The sequence below is a fragment of the Condylostylus longicornis genome, unplaced genomic scaffold (assembly GCF_029603195.1).
Source record: "Condylostylus longicornis isolate FDR11 unplaced genomic scaffold, ASM2960319v2 ptg000034l, whole genome shotgun sequence".
Lineage (NCBI taxonomy): Eukaryota > Metazoa > Arthropoda > Insecta > Diptera > Dolichopodidae > Condylostylus > Condylostylus longicornis.
The window spans coordinates 1,010,634-1,035,617 of NW_026578003.1; the positions used below are offsets into that span (position 1 = coordinate 1,010,634).

At 23.2% G+C, this 24,984-nt stretch overlaps 1 protein-coding gene across 1 annotated transcript; it reads left to right on the forward strand.

Annotated features, from left to right (window-relative positions):
- The first annotated feature begins 256 nt into the window (after positions 1-256).
- Positions 257-24,721, forward strand: LOC129608766 (homeotic protein caudal). The gene is made up of 2 exons (XM_055520470.1): positions 257-966; positions 23,909-24,721. The coding sequence occupies exons 1-2, from the start codon at positions 285-287 to the stop codon at positions 24,343-24,345; spliced, it is 1,119 nt and encodes a 372-aa protein (XP_055376445.1). The 5' UTR covers positions 257-284; the 3' UTR covers positions 24,346-24,721.
- Positions 24,722-24,984: the final 263 nt, after the last annotated feature.

The following is a 24,984-nucleotide window of genomic DNA, read 5'->3' on the forward strand; positions in this document are numbered from 1 at the left end:
TTTTATAGAAAAAAAAGATAGAATAAATCAAAATAAGCATAAAATTTTTATTTATACAACACCCGCAATAAAAATATTTTGAAAAAATAGTATAAAAAATAATTTTTGAAGTTTACACAAATAAAAATTTATGATCTATTTAATTTACTTACTTACACCTTTACACATACGCAGAGATTTTTATTATATTAAAAAATTTTAAAAATTTCAATTACTTTGTATTAAGAAATAAGGATTAAGATAATTATTAAAAATAATCAAAAAAAAAAAAGTAAAAAACAAAAATGGTTTCTTATTATAATTCTTTAACATATCCACAAAAACATACTGGTTATCCGCCGGTACAATCATGGTTTTCACCAAATTATCATCCAACATCAAATCATCAATTATTAAGTGATATTGATCCAAGTCATCATCAACCAGTTTATTATAATCCACATCATGTATTTCCACAAGGACCAACAATGGATTGGCATCAACATGAAACATTTACAAATCAACATTCACATCATCATCATCATCATCATACAAGTAGTGCTGCTGCTGCTGCTGTTGCTGCACATCAACAATTAGGGCATTCAATATCAACACATCATGATTTATCATCACCAAATCAAAATGGTAATAATAGTATACATTTAACTGATATAACTGGTAATAATTCAGAACAATCATCAACACATGGTGAAAGTGGTGGTGGTGGTAGTGGTAATAATAATAGTAATAATGGTAATAATAATGGTGGTAATGGTGGATCCGGTAATAATGGTAATAATAATAATATGTTACAATTATCACCAACATTGACTAAAACAGAATTATCTAGTCCAACATCAAATTTAACATCATTACATATACAAATTAGTCATCATCATCAAAATAAAAATCATCGTACTGGTTTAGTTAAAAGCCCATATTATGATTGGATGAAAAAGCCACCATATTCAACACAAAATTCATCAGGTAAGTTAAATCTATTGTATGTAAAATGTGCATATATGTATATACATAAGTATGTATTTGTATATATAATTAAAATGTCAATATAACAAAAAAAAACCAAGTCTTGAATACTTTTTGTAAAAGAAAACGTGAAACTCTGAACCAATTTGCTGAGTTTCCTTTATGTAAGTGGTAAATTAATCAAGTCATGAAGTTTTAACAGCTAAAAATCTTTATTGAACATAATTTTATACTTTTGGATATATGAAATCAAACAATATTTTCTTGAAATTTAGTCTTCCCAATCTGTTTGTCTTAAATTTTTTGTTTTAAAACACCAAAGCGGGATCTTTATCAATTATGTATTGAATAACTAATCCTCCTATTAATTCTAACAGTAAGTTTTCGAAAAAATTTTGCTGCTGTTATGGATAGAGCGACGACAGCTGGAGAATGATTGGAAAATAAATTGTTCAAATTAAACGTACTCATACAAAATAGAAAATAGTTTTAACTTTTGTCCGCTGGCAAGTAGCAAGAAATTATTGTTATATTAGATAAAGCCGACGCTTTACATGCAATATGTATTAAAAAATTTATTTTAACTACACAAGTTATAGAATAATTATTTAATACAAACATAGGTCCAATTTAAGTCTTAGGCGACGGCATTAAGTGTGACTTATATAGTGGAATATTTGAATGAAGAAATTTTTTAATTTATTTTTTATTATTTTATTTGCATTTCTACAATTAAAAATTGTGTCATTTTTAAGACTTTTGAAAAGAAATTTCTGATCAATTAAATATGGGGAAATTATTGATAATTTTCAAGAAATGAAAATCAGAAAAATGTCTGAAACCGTAAATATATCGGAAAACCCCACGTGAATCTCTTATGAAGTAAAAATAAAATAAAAAAGTTTTTTTTTGATCTCTTACATAATTGAAATTGCTACTAAAAACTAAAAGCACTTCAGCAAATCAAATAAAAAAATCTGATTTGATCAGATTTGTTGCGTTGTGTATTTTTGGTTTAGCTAAAATAACAGGGTCGTGAAAATCTCCTTTTTGTTTATTTGCCTAGAAAAAGGTAAATTTAGTTTTTAGGAGAATGTTTTGATTTTTATGCGCTCCGATCAAATATTGATTTTTAAAAAATTCTTTTCTTAGGTCCTAAGATATTAAATCAGCTCATAGTGAAAATTTGGTTCCGAACTTTGATATTTCCAATATATACTGGTTCACCGTTTTTACAAAAATAATTATAACAATATATTAAATTTCAAGGAATTCAACGAAATTGGTTGATTATTTCTCTCTAGATATATGTATATGTTCAAAAATGCAGATTGAGCATGAAGCAGAAGTTCAATTCTTGCGACTTGGCGTCTCTCAAAATTGACCAATCCGTGACACAGCGAAGTTAACCTCTGATATAAATTTTCATCAAAATCGGTTAAGCCTAAATTGAGATACCCGCGTTCATATGCAGACCGAGGCACAGATCGGCAGATTCACATGCCTATATAGATAAACCGACTTATATAGTTTATTTGCATTTCTGTATCACGGATAAAGACATTTTTGTTGAACGAAAATGCTCAGCATGTCAAACAGATAACCTCCCCTTATTTTATGCAATATGTTTGGCATAACAAACAAAAATATTATATAAGTATTATGCATGATATAAAACAATGTGTATACGATAATACAAAATATAAATTTAAGCCTTTATATCTGATGTGCATTAAAATTAAAACTATAAAATAATAACAACAAAAAAAAATTACTCCACAAATTACGTGTGAAACTTTTATTCAAAAAATGTCATCTCAAATGATTTTGCTTGCATAGTAAACATTTTGTTGATGCAATGATCTTAATAAATATGTTTACATTTTCTAAAAACTGAATCATGCCGTATCTGTAAGATCAAAAAGTGTGGGTAAATTTTTATAACGTACGCCTAATTGCATAAAATGATTATACATGTTGTAATTAAATAAAAATGTTAAGTACTTCCATAAACAACGCCTGAAGATGTTACTTTGCAAACTAATTAAATTCAAAAATAAATGAATGATTTTAAATCAATTATTAGATTATATTAAAGCAATTTGTTTAACTTTGAAACAGTTTTGAATAAGAAGCCGTCTTACCAACCTTTTCAACTACTATTGCTCAACACCTAAATATTTTGAGAAAATTCATGGTCTATCGTAGTACAAACACTAATGAAGAGGTATACGAGGTATACGTCGAAATCGTCGTCCCTGAATATAAGTTTAAAAGTTCTGATCAAGAGGTTATAGAATATAAACACTATTTTCTGTTTATTTATAAACGATCTGTCTGACTGCTTTCGACATTTCTCTTGCAGTAATACGCAATTTCAATAGCTCATTATAATGATTTACAACGAAATCCATCTAAAAGACAAACTATGGTCATCTTCAGTAGACCTATCGATACTTTTGATTTACCTCGAATTTTCCTGAAGGAATCGTATATCAACTTTTCTGCGAAGGTCAAGGATCTTAGTGTTGTTTGTAATAGTAAATTTCATTAGCATAAACATATCAACTTAATAGCATCTAAAGTCTTTCTTAAACTCAGAACTCTTTGAAGGTTTTTTCTGGTTTTTTTTGAGGTGACTAGGATGAGTTGATTAGGCCTCTACTTCTACCGTACTTTTTCTATTGTTTTTCCATTATTAAACAAAATATCATTTTCCATGTCTGGACTAGATTTGTCGTCAATAGAAGAAAATTTGACAGGATCTCGGGCAAAAGAAAACTTTTGATCGATTGCTGCTTCGTTGAATATCTGGGTCTGCGATGCAGTATAGATTGTTTAACCCTTTCAACCTGTCTTTTGAATATTACTGAACTTTACTGATGCATAACGTATATGTGCCAGCCGAGTCAAAAGTGTTAACACGATTTTTGATGGCGATTGCCCGAAATATCTTCGTAATAGAACTTGGAAGCGGGTAGGTCGATTAGGTCGCCCATTGCGAAATACTTTTGCATACTGGATTTCCTAGACATCTGTCATTTTTGTGGAATTGCTTCTTTGTAGAATACTCTCCTCGTGAAGGTTACAATAGTGCACAATGGTCGGGTATGCGATAGGTTGTGCAAGCAATATTTTTTTAGCATTAAATAAATTAGTTATAGCATTAAATAATTTTTAGTATACTTTAAATTAAATACTTTATATTATAATTTTCTAAATTATAATTTTTTGTCTAATATTAGTTTTAAGAATTGTTCTCCTTTATAGGGTGATTTTTTTGTTTTTCTATTTTACATCTTTTATTCTGGTTTTTTTTTTAATGCTAAATTCTATATGTTTATAATACTATACTAAATCACATTAAGCTATGTGTATGATTGAAAGATATTAAATCTTATGTATTTTAGAAAACGTTAATTTCACATGTGACGTAATATTGCAGTTTTCTTTAATTCATTTTTAATTTTGACAGTCCAGTTACCGCCATTTCTATTAATAGATTAAAAAGAACGGTATTTTAATGAAATTATGGCTCAATTGTTTAAAGTATTTTATCATGATTTAAGCAAGAGCTTAAAGAATTTTAATTGTTGTCGAATTCTAGTTATATTCGGAGTAATGACTTTTAACTGCAAATCGAGTTTTGGCAATTATTTATAGTGGAACAAAATTCAATTTTCTATGTTGTAGTAAAAACAGAAAATTTTATTCTAAAAATTATTAAAAATATAATTTTAAAGTATTTTATTTGATAAACATTTTCTATATTATTGAATTTACTATAATTGAAATTGATTTTTCTGAAATATAAGTTTTGATATATGTTATGTATATGTATATAAATACGAATATGCCACACATTTTAAATGAAAATATATTATTGATAACGTTTTCATCATATATGAAAGATATTTTTCACAATATTTTATATTATACTTATTTGATAGTATTAGTGACACATGCGCGTCAATGATTTGTAAACTGTTATGTATCACAAATACCATAAGTATAAGTATGGATAATTCTTAAACAAAACTATATAAAGTTTTAAATTTTCCTCATCTCATATATTTGAGCATATATACACGAATATATTTAATATTACCTTACATTATATTGTATACATATAATTATACAAATGTATTATTTTTCCTTACATACAGAGAACGTCGGTTGGACAAAACTATTTAAACAATTTCAAAAAAATTAAAGCAAATTTGTAGGTGTGATATTCTACATAAAAAATATATTTTTCATGATTTAAAAGATAAATATTAAATAATCATCTTTTGTAATGTGATAATAAGTTTTTTTTTTCATTACGCGTCTTCTTAATCTTTTCTATATCAAAATTAAATTCCCAGTGAAATGAAATTAAGAACATCGCGATAATAAGCATCTTGATAAAAAAAATTCAAAAAAAGAAAAAAATAATTATAAATAAAAAAGGCAAAAAATGTATCCAAAAGTTTTGTTTTGTTTCGATTTTTTCGCGATAAAATAAATTTATTAAAGTATCCAAGCGCGATTACGTTTATTTTTATCTTATTTTGTTATCAAAATTACAATATCAGAATATCTAAACCGACATATTGTTATAATATAATTTTTTTTGTCCTGGATATACGCATATGTACCTACATACTCGTACATACCTAAATTTAGTAATTTATCTATGATATAGTTTTTATTTTATTATCACCATGTAGGTGTGTATTGTAGATTTTATTAATATCTAGAATTGATTATAAAATTTCAAAGAATTGAAAGAATTTGCTTTGTACTTTACAAAGATTAAAAGCACATGTGCCCATATTAAACATTTTATATGTATACATATGTATGAGTAAAGTGATAATTAATAACTTTGTATTCAATTTCATGAAAACAATTTTGTTTTTTATCAATATTTTTGTTTTTTTTTTAAATTGCTATGAAAATGAACTTTGTACTAAATAAATTCTAAAAATGAAAAAAATAACTTAAATAATCTATAAAAATATATATTGGCAGTTACGTATAGAATTAATAATTGTAGTACTTATAAATGAATAAATAAGGAGCTCAGCGCATTAGCGGCCTATTTGCAAAATAATGACAATTTCGAGAAAATTGCAATTGAAATGTTAAATATTTAATTTTTAGGAAAATTTTTAAAATGCAAAAGCAAACTTATATCAAAATAGAGTGAAAAGAAGATTAAATAAAGTATTTTGAAAATATAGAACAATTCTTTAGTCCATTACAGCTCTATTGAACATAATAATTCATTTTTGTATAAATGTTGGATAGGCCACTAATGCGCTGAGCGTAATTTAAATAAAAATGGAAATTGACTTAATAATCAAATAAGCTGATTACAAGGACATTCATTTAATTAAATATGGTTGTTAAATAATTAATAACAGTTCGTATAACTTTTACTTTTATTTTATTATTCTAATCATCTGTTCGTCATTTTGGTAAGGTACGCACGACTACTTTTCATGTTTGACTTTATTACAAACAAATTGAGATCTTAATGATCAACAATTCTGAAGGCTAACGTTTCTTTCTTAAGGCTAATAGTTTTTTACCGACCGCAATGCATACAAGGTAGGAACGCACTTCTCCCTAGTAGGGAAGCCTAAATAAACTAATAAACTAAATAAAGTAAAGCGCATTTCATTAAATTCAGCCGAACCGGTTTTGATGAAATTTTTATATTATGTGAGTTTATTTTGTGTCTATTTTACATTTTTGCATAAAGAGAAATAATCATCCAATTTCCTTAAAATATAATATTTAAATTTGGAGGTGTTAATACAATGAACCTATAAATTTTTTGTAAAGATCAGGGTTCGGAAATCGAACTGAAAGCCGACTTTAAATTTTTTTTTGTCACATCTACTGAACTAATTGGTGGAATTTCTTGAAATTTAATAATCTTGAGCTTTAGTTGTTATTGAAATTAACTGACGAAGTTTTTAAGGAATTCGAATGGCACAAAGCGAAACTTTACTCTATGAGCCAAATTTAAATTTTTCTAGGAATGTTAGCTAAACGTTTACTATAATGTCTTTAAAACTGTAAAGATGTGTTTAAAATGCAATTTAATAATCTTCTGTAACATTTTCACTAAATTACACATTATACATTGCGGGCGTTTATATACTGACCTCATATAGAATACATATTATATTTTTGTAAATATATATACCAAATTTCAACATGAATAAATATAACACTTATATAATATAAGTAATTATTTTATATTGATAACATTAAAATAAAATCATATAATATAATGTTTATATACATATATATATATATACTTCGGAATTTAAGCCTATATACCTATATTGTAATAATAAAAATTTTGATTCAAAAATCATAATATATAATTTATAATATAAAAAGGAAGCGCACTCCTGTAATTTTTGTTAATGTATATATATTCACCATAATATATTAATAAATCACAATTGCTCATATAATTTTAGGTATATAAGATTATTATTTTTTTATACTACTGCAATATACTTAAATTTCATTGCTATATTTTATAATTTATATACCACATAATATATACACATTTTCTACATTTTTTTTTTAATAAAATCCCAAATAAATTATACAAACATTTTTATTAATTTGATTATATATACCAGTAATATATATATATATAATATTGTACGTATGTGTTACCTATATATAATAATTGTAGTTTAAAAAAAAATATTGTAGTTTAAATATAATGTAAGATTTAGATAATTTTTTTTTTTCCTAAAAATAAATTGTAAGTAGAAGTCTATAATCGGCATTTTCAAAGTTAAAAACTTAAATACTTTTAATAACATAATTTATTATCTAATTTATTATTTTATTATTATTATTACTTATTATTAATATTTATTCGTATATATATATATACATATACATATAATATACTTGTTGAATTGTATATATGTTTTGTGTAAAAACCATTATAATTTTATTTACAATGACAAATATTGTCATTTTATTTATTTTTTAAAAAGTTGAATTTTCTTCACATACATGCATATATATATACAAAATATCACATATTATATATTTATGATATATATCGTATATGTATGCTTGCGTTATACTACATTATATATATGTATATATGTTTGATATTTAAAGGTCAACAGTCTCTTCAATAATTCCTTGTATACGAGTACACAATTAATAATTATTGTTATTAATATATTTACTCATATATACGAGTATATATGTATATTTGAGCTACATTTTATTATAATAATTACAATTATAATTATTATTATTTATTTGTTAATAATTAAATATGATTTTAATTGGCCAATAGTCGTCAATTATTAAGTATTGTAGATTTAACTGCAGTAATAAATTTGAAATGAGGTTTTTCTCTAATTATTTTATAATTTTTCATTTTTAATTTTTGTTTTTTATTTTTAATTAAAAGGATTTAGATACATACATTGTACATAAATTATTATTGTTATATTATATATTAGTAAAGTGTATATAGAAAAATTTTTTTAAAATATGAAATTATTTGAAATTGTGCACAATAATAAATATAATTATGTTGTAGTTATTAACAGTAAATTTATTTATTTTACACAACGTGGAAAGTATTTTTATTGCAAAATAATTTAATTATAATTTAAAAAATTTTGATTTAATTAGAGTAGTTTTTTGAGTTATTAATATAATTACTATAATATAAATTAGGTTTATGGATAATTTGTAAATAAATAATAAAATACTTGAATATTTAAGTTACATATATATCAAAAAAAAGCTTTAAATTATTTTCACTGCAAGCTATCAATTAAAATTTGTAAAAATATATTAATTCTATATATGCTTAATTATGTGATTTATAAATTGTGTATAAATTTTTTATAAAATTTGAAAAACATTTAAACAAAACATTTCTGAAATTTTTTTTTGTATTAATTGCAAATATTAAATTTAATTCAAATATTTCAAGGATTTATATATACTCTGTAAATTAATAATCTAATATATAGCTATTATACTCTTTGGAATCTTACATAGTCTATGATGATATATATTTGGGAAAGTTTTGTCATTTATGATGATGAAAGCTCTCAAAAGGAAAAGCTTTGAAAAAAAATAATGAAATTTTATAAAATTACTTCTCTAAATTTTGTCTTCCTCAATCATTACAATCAAGTACTGAATGCAAGATAATGTATATACAATGTTTGTATAACAGTTTACGCTTAGTAAAATATAAAAGATTTTCGTTGAAATGTATACACCATTTTTTATTTGTGGTGGAACAGGCTCTATTTCTGACACGTAATCTGATATAACTTAATATTTACTGAAACTTTAACAACTTAAGTTTCAAATTAAAATGTTTGTACCTCCTTAAAACAACACTTTTTTAAGACAATCGAAAAAACTATTATAAAATTATTGAAAAAACTAAAATTTGCATTGAATGTATTTTTTCTTAGTTAACCGTGAAGAGGACTAATTTTTATACTCGTATACAAGAACGTATGTTCGAAGGGTATACTAAATTTGCCTTATCGTTTGTAACGCTAAGAAATAATGATCTGAGATATAGACTCAAGTGTATGTTTTTGATCAGCGTCGAATTCTGAGTCAATTTAGCTTTGTCTTTTCGTCTATTTGGCTGCTTCTGGTAGCTGCCATACAACTTCAATAGTAGTTTGCCAATATCTTAGAAAATATTGAAAACACAGTACTGAAATTTTACATAAATTAATATTGTACTCGTAATATGGCAACTAAAGGTCATAGTCTGTTCCATAGTCAGCTACGACATATTTACTGGCACGTAAGATAAAAAATTCGTACGAGTATCACAGATTTGACTCGGTCAACTCTATTATTTCTCGTTTCTTATATTTTTGATATTTAATTATATTTTTAATTATTTTAAATTCTTATGTAATTGGACATTATATGAAATGATATTATTGAGGGCATTCTACCTTAATCTACTTTGATGCAAATTCAAACTGAAACACAATACCGTGCTATATGAAAATGCTATAAAATAACTTTTATATTGTTGTACACATACACATACATTATTATATTGCTTTTATTAAAAAACATTATTTTATCTTAAATTTCAAAATAAATTTATAAATAATTAAAGTTTATAGTGGATAATTTGCTTCGGCTATTTTATCAATTTTTATTTTCTTTTTCTTGCTTTTATTTTTTCTTTATATGGCATATAGAATATACGATCATTTTAACATCTCCAAATTTAAAAGTTTATATAGCCCACCTAAAAAAAAACACTAGAATTTTTCAAACTTTTATTACGGTACCATAATTGCGATGATTTAAACAAAAAATATTTCCGACAGTTAAAATCATAAAAAATATATTCAATTTCATATAAGTATATGAATGTGTACAAATGTGTTAAACCGCAATGGCTATCTATATGCACATCATATACACAATATGTACACTTGTGTAATATAAAATATTTTTTTAAATCGCTTAGTAATAAATGTTTCTTTTAAAGTAAATGTTTAAAGTAATAAAGTTTCTGGTAACTTTTCTATTTTTGGACATATCCGTCAAGAGGAACATTCAAATTTTAATATTGAATTAAGAGAAAATAAAATTTAATTTATTCTATTCATTGATCCTTACATAATATTAATTCTTAGCAATTCCAATTTTATTTTAGGATTAAATTAAAAATTTTATTATTATAATTTAATTCAAATATCTAAAATATACTTAGGCAATATCCTAAGAAAACTGTGAGACCCTGGAAACTAATAACAATTTAATTTACGAGCTTATAATGCAAGTATACGGTGATATTCGAAAAATGCCCGCAAATCATTGTTAATTTTGGAAATTTGTCAAATATCAGTCATGAAAAGAAAAGTAATAGGACAACATAATTCTACATTACACTATTTGCTTCACCATTTGAAAATTTTAGAAAAAATTTTTTTCTCCATTTACACATTTAAATATTTGCAAACAATTTTATTTTACAAGACAACGTTTACATATTATATATCAAACATATTGTCAATTATTGTTCTATTTGATTCCATAAAAAGGTTAATTATACAAGGTGTCTGAAAAGTTCCCGTATTCGTCGGGAATTTTACCCCTAGTAGTACCTGTTAACTATGTCTTTATTTTTTGTTAGCATACAAATGAATTGCGATAACAGGCGCATTACTATTACACAGGTATGAAGACACAGACATTACTATTACACAGGTACAGATCAGGTATGAAGACACAGAGAATTACACAGATCAGGTATGAAGACAACTGAGATTGTAAGGACGACTGGTTATAAAAAAATGATTGTTTAGTGTCCTCGTTGCGACCGCCCTGTCAATATATGATCGAATTATATGATGAAATTACCATCGAACAGATCACGACCATTGTCAACAATTTTCCAAAGCACCTCCATGCATGTATTACTACAAATGGAGTTAATTTCGAGCATTTGTTGAAAATTTTTTATTGAATATTGTTATTATTATGTTATAATATTTCATTCGTTCATTTGAATAATATTGTGATTGTTATAGATGCACTTGAGCTACTTTTTAGTCATTATGCAGTAAATAACATATTTACATATATGTACGTATATGCAATAAAGATAAGCAATTTACTGTATGTACGCAACTTTATTATGTTCATATATTAAAACAACTATTTTCAAAAACTAAACAATCGCAATTTTGGATCAATATCAATTAAGAAATTCTTGTTTTAGCGCAAACTATACATTACTAAAGATTTATTTAAACAAAATAATTTTTATATAATTAAAAGGTTTCAACATATCAATAATTAGTTCGTCATTTCACATATTATTGAAATTTAAAGTGAACTGGATTCTGATAATAATTGCTTTTAAAATATCAAATTTATTTTTTATTATAGAAAAAAAATGGAAGCAATAAAAAATATAGTTGTATTTTTTTCCCTCTATTTATTTATTTAACGTGGTCTTTCTTATATATTTTGTTATGATGTTTTTCTTCTTCTTCTTTTATATAGATAATAAATTTTATTGAGCAATACTTTTAACGATAATTTTATATGTATACGATTTGATTGGATCGCGCTTAGATACTCATTTTTTTTTTCTTATTTCATTTTTCTGCCGTTTTTTATTGATTTCTTTAATATTTTATGGCGTTATGCATTAATTAATTTTCAAATTTTACTTTTATTTTATCAATTTTACGTGCCTTTTTTTTGACATAAAATCAAATAAAAAGTAATAAATTCGAAAAATAATTTTGAGGTTCAAAAAAATTTAAAATAATTGAATTGTTTTTTTTTTTGGAACTAATAAATTTAAATTATTTTTTGTGAGTATTTCGGTATTAATATTATTTGATTATACAATTGAAATGTTAATGCTAAATTAAGTTATTAAAAGTTATTAAGGAATACTTTAATACCGATTTTAAACATTCAGAATTACACTAGGCTCTCCAGACGTATAATATGTAAATTAACCAATTGTATCATTTATAATGTATGAAGTCTTTTCAAATTGTAATTATATAAGTGTATATATGAATGTATAACTATAAATAATATTCATTAAAAATTGTTTTATATATTAAATGACTACTCCAGTATAGTTTTTAAATCAAAAAGTGTTATGGTGAAGTAGTTTTATTAGTTTAGATTTACGTTCCAAATTAACAAAAAGTAAAAAGGCAGAAATATTTTTCAATATCGTATAACAAAATTTAGGTCGCAAGTTAGAAAAAAAAATGATAAAAATTTTATCGTGTCGTATTAGAAGACGTCGTATCTTAAAGAACCAGTGTACTTAAAATAATTAAAAAATATAGTAAAGTGGATCTCTTAAGGCCAATGCTCCCGCTTCTTTGAATTTGTTTTGCGTAAGATTTTGTGAATAAAATGAATTGATGTTTTTTTAATCTATTGTATTTTTATTTAAGATCCAATAATAGAGAGCGCTTTACTTCAAGTTTTTGTTTAGTGTTTTAAAAACGTATTTGTTCTTGAAGTTCGAACAAAAATTGTACATGTACCTCATAAATCCTAATAACATGTACCTCATAAATTCTACTTGGTTCTAAATACTAAATATATATTTCAACAATTTTTTTTCTTTTGTACAATAGTCGATAATATATAATATGTAACAGTAATTATTTCTTAGTGACTTTATACAATATATAGTACATAAATAAAAGATACATATATATATATCAATAAAAAATTAAATAAGATAAAATCTCACATTTTCACAATAATTTTAAGCTCCTACTTGGTTCAAGTCTTATTTATTATGATTTAAAAATCTTTTTAAATTTGTAAATTATAGAAAGTTAATTGTATCGCTGCATTTTAAAAATTTTTTATATACCATGGATTGAAGAATCTTAAAATAAAAGTCTTGTATATATTATATAAACATTTAGATATTTAAAAATAAAAATAATTGTATGCTTGCATATATATTTAGGTGATAATTATATAGTCTTCTTCATTAGAACTTATTCAATTTGTCTATGACTATATTACATATTAATTTCTGTTTACATACATGCATTTTTTTTTAGGAATTATAGGCATATTCATAATTGCCAATAATATAGTTCAACAATTAAAAATGTTAACAAACATGGCTATCAATTCAAATTTTTTAGGTTTGTCTATAATGTTATAGAATCTATGCGTATACAATATTAAATATTTTCAAATAATTTTATAATAATTTGATTGACCAATTGACTAATCGAATACATTATTTATTTATTTTAAGTATATATACATAGTGTTCATTTATATTATATGCCTTTTATATTTTTTCAATCAAGTTGAAAAAACAAATTTCTAATAGCTATACGATTTATTAAATTTTTGAAAAATTTAATTAAGAACTCAATAAATATTTTCGCACCCATAGATAAATATTTTTTATTTATATAAATATATGCGTTATCTAATATATAAATCAACTTTAAATTATATTTGATAAATTTTAAAATTAAATTATAAAAATTTTGTATAGCTATATTAGAAATAAAAAGGGTACAAAGTTTCTTTTTCCTTTGTAAGAATTTAATACAATAATAAGCAATAAGTACATACATATATATACTTAACAATCTATACATAATTTGCAATGTACTATAGTAGAACATTGGCCTTTTTTTCAAATTACTTCAAAATATTTAAAAATTTTTGTACATTTTTTTGTATTTTTAAATTTTTTTACATTTTTTATATAAAAGGTTTTGTATACATTATATTTGCACAATTTGTCATATTGTTAATACTCATACTAAGAATATGTCATATTGTTAACATATAGTTTTCCTTAAAGGTCTTAATATGCATTTTCAATAAAATAATTTTCTATAGTCCATAATTAAATTAAGTTTACATTGTAATTTACAACTAACTTCTATATCGAATATTAAATAAATTTTGTAGTCTAAACTATACCTGTTACACTAAAAATAATTTATAGTGATTTAAACTGAAGCGATATCAATATTTTTAAAATTTGAATATAAAAATATTTTTTTTCAAATTCTATAGAATAATATTAATAACTTAAATTTGAAATATGTATAAGAATTTTCATTTAGAAGGCAATATATACGAGTACTATACTTTGATAAACTCTACAAGGTTATTAGTTTGCCTATAAGTATATATATGAATAAATATATATACAAATTAAAAATAGTTTAATTTATATAATATTCGTACAATAGTCTTGATAAGATTTTCTATGTTTTACGTTTCAATGCTATACTCGTATATATGTAGATATTAAATAAAAAATACAATATGACAACAATAAATTAAATAAAATCAAGTATCCTAGAATTAAATTTATAGAGTTTACATGTTAATGTACGCACATTTCAGATAGAATAAGTCACTAACGTATATGTAGAATAATAAATTCATATATTTGATTAAATTTTATACGTTTAATCCAATATTTCTCATTGATGAGTATTGTTAGTACCTAAAAAAAAAAAATATTACAATGTAGACTCTCTGATGATTTAAAAATAAAATTCTTAATTAAATTTATTTCATTTTTATCAACAATTAATAAAATAAATTTGAATACTTACGTTATTCAGTAGTAATTTTTTTTATACATAAATTAACTGTTGCTATTTCCAATTTTTTTATTTATTTTTAATGAATTAAAATTTTACATGGAAAAATTTCCATTGAATTCATTGATATCATCGATTGGTTCTAAGTACCTTTATATATATATAGATCTAAAAATAAAAAAAATGAAACTCATTAGTTTTAGCAATTTTTTTGTTTTTTCATATTTTATTTTTGAATTATTTTCTAATTTACTCTAATCAATATTAATTATACAGAGTACTTAATTGTCCGATAAATTTATAATTTTTTTTTTTTTATTATATTCTATATTTTCTTAACTAGACGAAATTCTTCTATATATTGGAAAATTTTTATTGGTGCAATTGACTCAATTAATTTAGTACTAATTTATTTTAATCATTTATTATATAGACTGCAATAAAAATAATTGGCGGTTTGAATTTATATTGACAATAAAAAAAAGTACTTATTTATACATATATATATATATATATATATATATATATATATATATATATATATATATATATATATATATATATATATATATATATATATATCCATACAAAACAAATATTTAGTTTAAGATTAATAAAATGTTGCAAAAACAGAAAAAAAATTAAGAAATTTATTGATATATGTATATATATATATATATATATATACCTACAGTATAAAGAGATAGAATATAATAAAAAAAAAAACGTGTGAACATTGACTTCTTACATAATATAATTCTGATATACGATTATGTTGTAATTGAAATTTATAAAATTTTAAATTTGACAACATTCCTACATTTTTAAAATCTAATTGAAAAATAATTATAAAACAAAATTAGAAACGAGCAAAAATAAAGTGGGCCGAAATAATTTTACTGTTCGAACCATTTACGAAACATTTTGCTAGATTTATAGCATGACAGTTTAGAAAAGAACAGGTAACATACATAATATTATGTAGACCTTTTATTATGTTTATTTTCAAAATTGCGGCTCCATTATAGTAAAATTCTTTTCATAAAATTTGGGCAATACGAGTACTGTTTTAATAGTGATTCAGATATTCTGTTGTTTCTGTTCTGTTGTTGCCGATTTCTATATTTATAATCGAAATTTTATGAATTTTTTCTCTCTGTTCTCTGAAATTTATTTATAAATAATAACATCACGTTACTATGTTTAAGTTGAATCCCAGATTTTGAGAAATTTAAGGACGAATTCGTCCTTAAAGAACGTTCCGTATATATATTGAAAAACTTGCATAAATTACTTCTATTATAATAAAATCCCAATGCTGTATATGTATGTTTGTTTAAACGTTGTAAGATGGGGGTGATTTTGACAATTCATTTCTCGGCTTTTTAAATGCTAAATACCCAATAGATTGGAATAGATTCAACTGGAATTATATATTTGATATTATAAAATAAATTAACTGAAATTTTTCATTATCATAAATTTTGAATATATTTCATACAAATTATTGCCAGCCAAGAATATGAGAATTTTAGAAGAAATAGAAGACAAAGTATAGATTTGTTTATATCTATTGCGTCTATACTGATTTGCAGACCATTCAGGTTTGATAAGTATATCCATAGATCTTTCTCATGAATGTATATATATCTATGTATATATACTTTAATAAAATTCATTGTTAAATTGTAAAATTTTGTACTCCATTTTTATTAAAATTTTATAAATTTAAGTGTTTACAATTTAACAAAAAAAATAATTATACTAAAAAAAAAAGAAAACAAGATTTTTCGTAGAATATGGAAAATTATTATTTATGTATGTAATTTTAAAGTAATTGATGCAAATATACTAGCACAATGTCTGTGTACATATACATATATATATGTACTGCAATATAAAAAAATACTGCGCAATAATTATAAAAATCCAACTGTCAATAATAATTTTAAATAAATATTATAAAGACTTTTTATTTATTTTCTCATTTAATTTTTTTTTTTTGTAAATTTTATAATATACAACTTTATGTTGTATATATGTATATACATACATATTTAATCAAATAAAATGTATAAATTAAATACAATAATTTTTCAAAAGAAATTTTTATATACTGTTAGTTGTCAACTTGAGTATATTAAAAAACAAATTATTATGATTTATGATCTCATTTTTCATTCTTTTATTAATTAATATACATAAGTATATACACGACTACATTAAAATATATATATACATTTTTAATATGAAAAAAATCGTTTATGTTAAAAAATTTTTTTTTTTGGTAAAAATTTTTGGTTTATACTATGAACAAAAGATTCACAGTAAATACGTGAGGATATATACAAATATATATATATATATATATACAAATATATATACATTTATGCTATGTATACAAATTATTTACATACATATGTATGTAGATGTACATTACATTATATTTTTTAACTTTTATATATATATATATATATATCACAAGTACATATCTACATACTTAGTAACTTAATCCACACCTGTTTTATCATCTCTTATATAGGAAAATGAACAAAAACCAAAAAAAAAATTAAAATAAAATTAAATTTTAAAATAATATGTAAAATAAAATTTGACGACCTAATTCAATTTTTTTTTCTTTTGTTTCTTTTTTTATTTTATTTTAAATTTTTTTTTTTTTGATAAGAAAGGTAATTATTTGAGTAAAATGTTATATTTGTTGAATGACATTTAAAAATTACAATATTTGAAGAATTGTTATATTTCTTATCAAAGACTACATAACAAATAAGCTGATATCATTTGAGGATGGATACACTTAATATATATGAGACATTCATAGACATATATATATATATATATACATATTCCTAGCATACATATATTCATATATATATATGTATATATAAGTATATTATTTATGTAAAATAATAAATTAAATATTTATTTAGCTTTGAAAAGAACAAAATAGAAAAAAGAAATAATGTTGTTAACATTGTTATTAACATGATAAAAACATACATAGTATATACTAAAAATTGTTCGCCATAATATAACAAATATTGTTGTTCTATGAGTTGTTTCTGATGTCTTTTACCGAAAACCGAAAATTATCAATGTTTGCATTTGTAATTATTTATGTGCATTTGTATACATATAAATTGCGCTACAAAATAGCAAAATTCATCAAGAAATAACAAAAAAAAAAAAAAAAGAAACGAAATTAGAGCAAGTTTGTTGAAAGAACTCTAAGGTTCTTATATTTTTATAGATCTTGTAGTCGATGATTGAAAATACAAAAGGTTTTTATATTATATTTAAAAAATTTTCCCGTGGATCACAAGTTTGTCTATCTTCTATCAAAATTAAATTAGTTTTAATTAAATTAATCTAGTTTTTGGACCACTTAACCGGCAAATTACAAGTGTTTTAATAATTTACCTACAAATTATTATCATCTTAAAAATTCCTCTTATTAGAACAAAATGTTATACTATAATTCCCTTTCCAGTTTCCTTATATCAGTTTGCTCTGAATTATTAGTTTTAATTGACTTCTAGTAGAGTAAGATAGTAACAGAAAATGTCCACATCGAATATTAAGATTAAATTTAATTACATTTGGCTTCACCTTTCAATTTTATCAACTTATCCTGCCAATACAATTTTTTTTATATTTATTTTATTTTTCTAATATTTCTCCCAAATGTATGCAATAAGTTGCCATTATAAGTACATCATAAGTAATTTTAATAGAACTCCTTTTTTTACATTTTTGCCTTTAAAGTTCTAAAAATGAACTTATTCAATACAGAATTATATTATTCACCCAAGCATAAATAATAAGGTTATAATAATCTTATAAAATTTGTATATGTATACATCCATATACATACATAGATTTTATAAGACGAGTATTAAAAAATGAAGGTGATATTTATGTGTGATTGTTTATCATTTACAAAATGTGGACTAATAAATTTGTATATTGACCAAGTTCCAATTGTTGTTATAAATATAAGTACATTGTTTATAATATAGTTATAATAGTTAAAAATGTGGCACATGCCAGAATTTATATAGTAATTAGAATAGGTATATTAAATAGTATTTTTGCAGGAGTATTTTCACTTAATATATACTAGAAAAAAAATTTAATATTTGCTATAAAATCTATTTCACACATTTACTTCTTATTTACCTAAACCGTCTAGCCGTTGTTAGTTTAAGATAATATTATAATAATAGAAAGTAAATGTAAAATATAATAAAAATAATTGCAGCAAACCACAAAAATGAAATATTGCGAACAGAATAAAAATGACTTGATTTTTTGGTCACGTACTGGTATTGGCTGAATTAAATTTAAAAATTCCGGTCAATCCACAATTATCCACATTTTTTTTCGTAAACTTATCAAATTCAAACTTATGAATTTTTAGTCAATTTAAAAAAATGTACGCATTGGTTCTAAATGGCGATTAAATTGACGTTTGTCACTGACAAATATACATAAATCTCAAATGTTTAAACTTGAAGAAGTTCCACTGGATTTCACTAGATTTGAGTACTGGTTCGTTTGTATTAGTTCGCTTGTCCAGTATTCTATGTAGAATTTTATATTCGAAAAAACATGTTAACTTATAATCGAACTGGCAGGAACACTGGCTGACGCGCTAAAATATATGTTTTCTATTGCTATATAACAGAAAGAAGTGAAGCAGTTCCATGAAAAATTTAAAATGTGAGATTTGGCGGAGTAACTGCAATAGAGATGTATTTTAATTTGTAAAATATTCAAAAAAATCTAACACATTCAAAATGAAAATTTTGAACTATAATACTTCTTCAACATCACTGAGTAAAAATAACCCAAAACAAAAATAATATATAGAGAGATATTGTATTCAAAAAAATCGAGTTATATGGATGTAAACATTAATGAAATTCGTAAATCTTATGCGTTTGCACAAGATATTTAAGTAAATATAAGTAAATTACATACAAACATTACTATATAAAGCGCTCTTTTGATGTTTTTTTTTTTTTGACGTAATATTAAGAAAACAAAACAAATGTCATATATTTTTTATCCAATCATTTTATTTTAGTGGAATTAAGGAAAAATTAAATAAATAATTGAAATATGAAGTGATAATCATTTTATATCAAAAAAAAAAAAAAAGAAAGTGTATGTAGATAGGATTTCATATTTTATTTATTGCTTTTTTAAGTGCTCACCTATATATATGTACTTAAATATACGTGAATTGCATATATGGCGGCATTTTATTAAAGAAAATCAACCCTTTAACTATAATTACATTGCACCAATCAATCATTTGTATTTCAAGTAGTGTCATAATTTATTATATTGCATTCAATGTTTACCTTAAATCGGAAGGATTAGTATGAAGCAAGATTGTCATGCAACAGGCAAAACAAAACCAAAAAAAAAAGGTGAAAAAAAATAAGAGACCTAGAAAAACCTCTTTAAATATTGTTGATATTTGATTAATTTGTTGCTATAATTAATTTTTATTTAAGGTAAACAAAGTATTAAATATTGTAAAATTATTTCTAACGGTAAATATTTTTTATAAACATAGTAATGTTAGTTATGACATTTCTTTCCCTAATTACGGTATCAAATTCAAATGTTTCACTCTTGTACACACATGCATTGGTATATAAGAATTTATCAGTGCGTTTAATTATACTCGTATTACGCGTTCAATTTACGCGGAATAAAATTTTTTTTTAAATGAAAAATTCTAACCGGTTTATTCTGCAATCCAATTAGCCGGGATCAATTTGAGATTTAATTTAATTTTATATTATTAATACATCAAATTGAACTCACTTGGATTATTATAGAATCCACTTTGATTATATTATAGGTATTTCATCCGAACTCAGCTGCGATTTGATAATGTTTTCCAAATAGGTAAAATCATAAATATAGCAAGTGGCTACTGGTTAAGTTTTGTTCCTCTAATTAATCAATAAATAATTTTTAACTTTTACTATGGCAAGTCGTTCCAACTTGTTCACTAGTCTTTCATATGTAAATGTAGTATTTACATCATTCAGTTGAGAAACGAAAATGTTGATTATAAGAACTTCGTTACCTCCTATAATATTCTGGGTAATTTTGTCTTCAAGGAACAAGAAAAGAAAAAATACACAACAAACAGTAATATTTCGAGGATCATAGTTGATTTTCTTTACAACAAACGTAATAATTGGGTTTGCTAATAGGCAAAAGTTTTTCAGTGAAAAATTTAATATTTTTGAAATACATTAAACAATAGGGAAATATAATTCACTTCACAAAAGTAAAAAAATTGTAATTGAATCGTCCTTTATTTTTCTTTTTGATTTAGAGCTTAGTAAAGTATGAATTGAGTGCTAAACCATAAATCAAATCAGTTAATATTCATTATCTTGATATACTCTTCAATTGGTCAACTAAATTTAAGCTATTTTTTTAAAAATACTCGTAATGTCCAAAATTTCGAAAATTTATAAGATTTCATTATCAAACTCTTGAAAATTATTTAAAAAAAAAAAAAACAGTGTTTTATATTTAAGTATACCTCATCTAATTTTGCTTCTTTAGGTCGCTATCCAAAACTGTCCATCAATAGAATTTAAAAATGTCAAAACTTTCAAGGTCTAAATATATTAAAATAACAACTATAGATATGAAGGGTATATGAAATTAAAAGTTCAATATTGCAATTATGTTGTAGATCTCAGCTGATTACCACATCTAGATTTGATTTTGGTTTTTTGATTCAGCATCAAGGATTCTACATAAAAAGAGTAACATTTAATTGACTATATTGATCATTCTTTCGAATATGAAGTTTTTTTCCGTAATATTGTGCTATTAAATATCCAAATAGTTAATTTTCTTAAAAGTAATATTATTATTACTTTTAATGAAATACAAAAATTGTTTTAATCAGTAAGAATCAAATTAATAATTGCCATTCCAAAAGAGACTTTTTGTTCAAACTCATCACTAAGACAAATTTATTATCTATAGCTCCATCAAGATTACAAAATAAGATTGTATTTTGTTTATTGCACTGCTCCGTCGGGATAAATCTAAAAAAAAATATAGAACAAAAATTAAAAGTGCTATGTTGAAATCTCAGATAATCTTATAATAATTTCACATAAAATTTTATTTAATTTATTTTAATTTATTTTATTTAAATTATGTGAAAAATGGTATTCTTTCAACGGAAATATAAATCAAATCATAATAATTTATTTAACCATTTATTATAACGTTTTTACTCAATTATATTATTTTCATTTCTTAACATTTATATATACATACGTATATATGGCAATTTTGGTCACAAAATTTAAAATGTATCCCCTTAAAATGGTCCCCCTTGCCATTTTATACAAAGAATCCTTAACCATAAGAATTATTATGAATCAGAGTGTGTAACAATGCTTTAAATTGTACCCAAGAGAATAAAATTGTCTGCATAATTTACTACCATCTGTTTTCATTACACAATACAATTTCGATGCTACAGTTTTTATTTTTGAATAATTAGTTGAATCTGGTGGACTTTTGTGGTATATGAAATGAAACATGTAATGAAGGACTCTTTCAAGAGCATTTTTTATACTTACACATGAAATTTCACAATATAGTACTGTCCAAACCTATATATAGTATTGTCAAGACAATTTTAAATGAAAGAAAATATTTTATATACATATTTGCATTTTATCACAAAAACAAGAACATTCCTATTTTAAATGAAAATGTTAATTTTTCTATGTTCTGATTTACATTATAATTATCAAGTTATAATAATAAGTTTCATTATAAATTTGAATATGCGCAAAACGTATAAGTATATTACTATTTTTTTGACTGAAAATTTGATGGGAATTGTAATTGCCTGTGGGATTTCTGAACTTGAAAAATTTAAATTTTGGATTCTAATAAACTATTTTAAAAAATTGCTTATGTACTTATATGATTTTTCTTCAGTCAATCGATTAAAAATATATATTTCATTAAATTTTTTATTGTATAAGAAGACAAATGACTTATGTATTTTATATGAATGATAATGATACTAACACTGTTATATTTAATATATAACTGTTATTATAACATTGTTAAAATAATTTATGGAAATTCTGCAATTTTTGTCAGAATAATCAACTTGAATTTGATTTTCTAATTAATACGTACACGTCAGACGTAACTGGAAACTATAATTTGTTCGCTTCACATATTAGTTGTACATACTTTTTAATAGTAAACGAGTTTAAAATTAAATGGCACTCGAAAATAACATTTTTCAAATAAAACCGACGGCATAATCACTATTTCTTTATTCAAGAAACCAATATAAATTTAAGCTGAATTCTGGCTTAGTGAATTGATTTGTAAAACAATTCTCTTGAAATATTATTTTTTATTTAAGAAATAGGTCAAAAATTTTTCAATTGAGTTTTTATTTTACAAATAATCATTTTTGAATTAAAATATAAGAATGTTTTATACGAAAATTAGAAGCTTGTAAATTGTACATATAAGTACATATATATTCTTATGTAATACGAATTGTTCAAAAACTAAATTCGCATAACAATATGTAAATAGTACTTACATATGTATGTATGTAATGTTATTTCAATATGTGAATAGTATTAAAATTTGTTAAATTTCAAAAATAAAGAGAAGGAATTAAAATTCTTTTGAATATTTTATTTTTGCATTTTGTAAAACTAATTAAAATTTTATTTTCATTTTTCTTTCAGGAAAAACTAGAACAAAAGATAAATATCGTGTTGTTTATACAGATTTTCAACGATTAGAATTAGAAAAGGAATATCTAACATCAAGATATATAACAATACGTAGGAAAACAGAATTAGCACAAGTTTTACAATTATCTGAAAGACAAGTGAAAATTTGGTTTCAAAATAGAAGAGCAAAAGAGCGTAAACAAAATAAAAAACGTGATGAAAATGATTCATATGCCCATTCAACATCCGATGTTACCGGACAAATAGTTGATTCAAAATCAAAACTCGATTCACCTGCTAATTTATCCCATTCTTTACATCAAATGCCAATGGGAATGTCATCAATTAACTTACATCATCATCCTGTATTACAATCTGGACACTTAACGATATCACCAGTCCATCATACACATCATTCACCTGTTTCTGCACAATCACTTCCCATGTAATATTTGCAATATTTTTCAGTCAGCAATGTGTTTGATTAAAATATAATCCTGTTTTTTTTTTTTTTGTAATTTTTAAATATAAAAAAAGGCTCTAAAACTTATTATTTATAAAAAACAAAATAACTTTAGAATTGATATTTTAATGACTTCAAAATCGAATTCTTTTTAAATATAAGGCACGAAAGTGGTAACTTATTAGCTCAAAAATTACCCATAAAACGTCAAATTCAAAAAAATTACAAGTTTAGTTAATACATACATATGTCAAGCAACAAATTTAATTTTACTTACATGCAAACATAGGTATGTTCGCTAAATCGCGTAATTTTTGAAAATGTTGCCGTTAAGCATCTAAAAATGTACATAAATGCACTTAATATATGTGCACAATTTAGAAAATTAGAGTGTAAACAATGCTTTTTTAAAAAATTTATATGTTATATATTAAATTGAAAAGTATACATATGTACAGAAATGTATGTATGTATATAAGAGGAAGAAAATTTAAATTTGAAATTAGATACTTATCTAACAAAGAAATGTTGATCCTTTCAATATAACTATTGTCATTATAGTTAATAGTGCTATACAGGAGAAAATTTTTTGCTATTTTTTGTAATTTTATTGTGTGAAATATTG

What these genes read in the sequence shown, in the direction of transcription:
- LOC129608766 (XM_055520470.1), top strand. Translation starts at nt 285, where the DNA reads ATGGTTTCTTATTATAATTCTTTAACATATCCACAAAAACATACTGGT. An exon ending in TTCAACACAAAATTCATCAG is followed by an intron (nt 967 to 23,908) that starts GTAAGTTAAATC and finishes TTTTTCTTTCAG; the next exon opens with GAAAAACTAGAACAAAAGAT.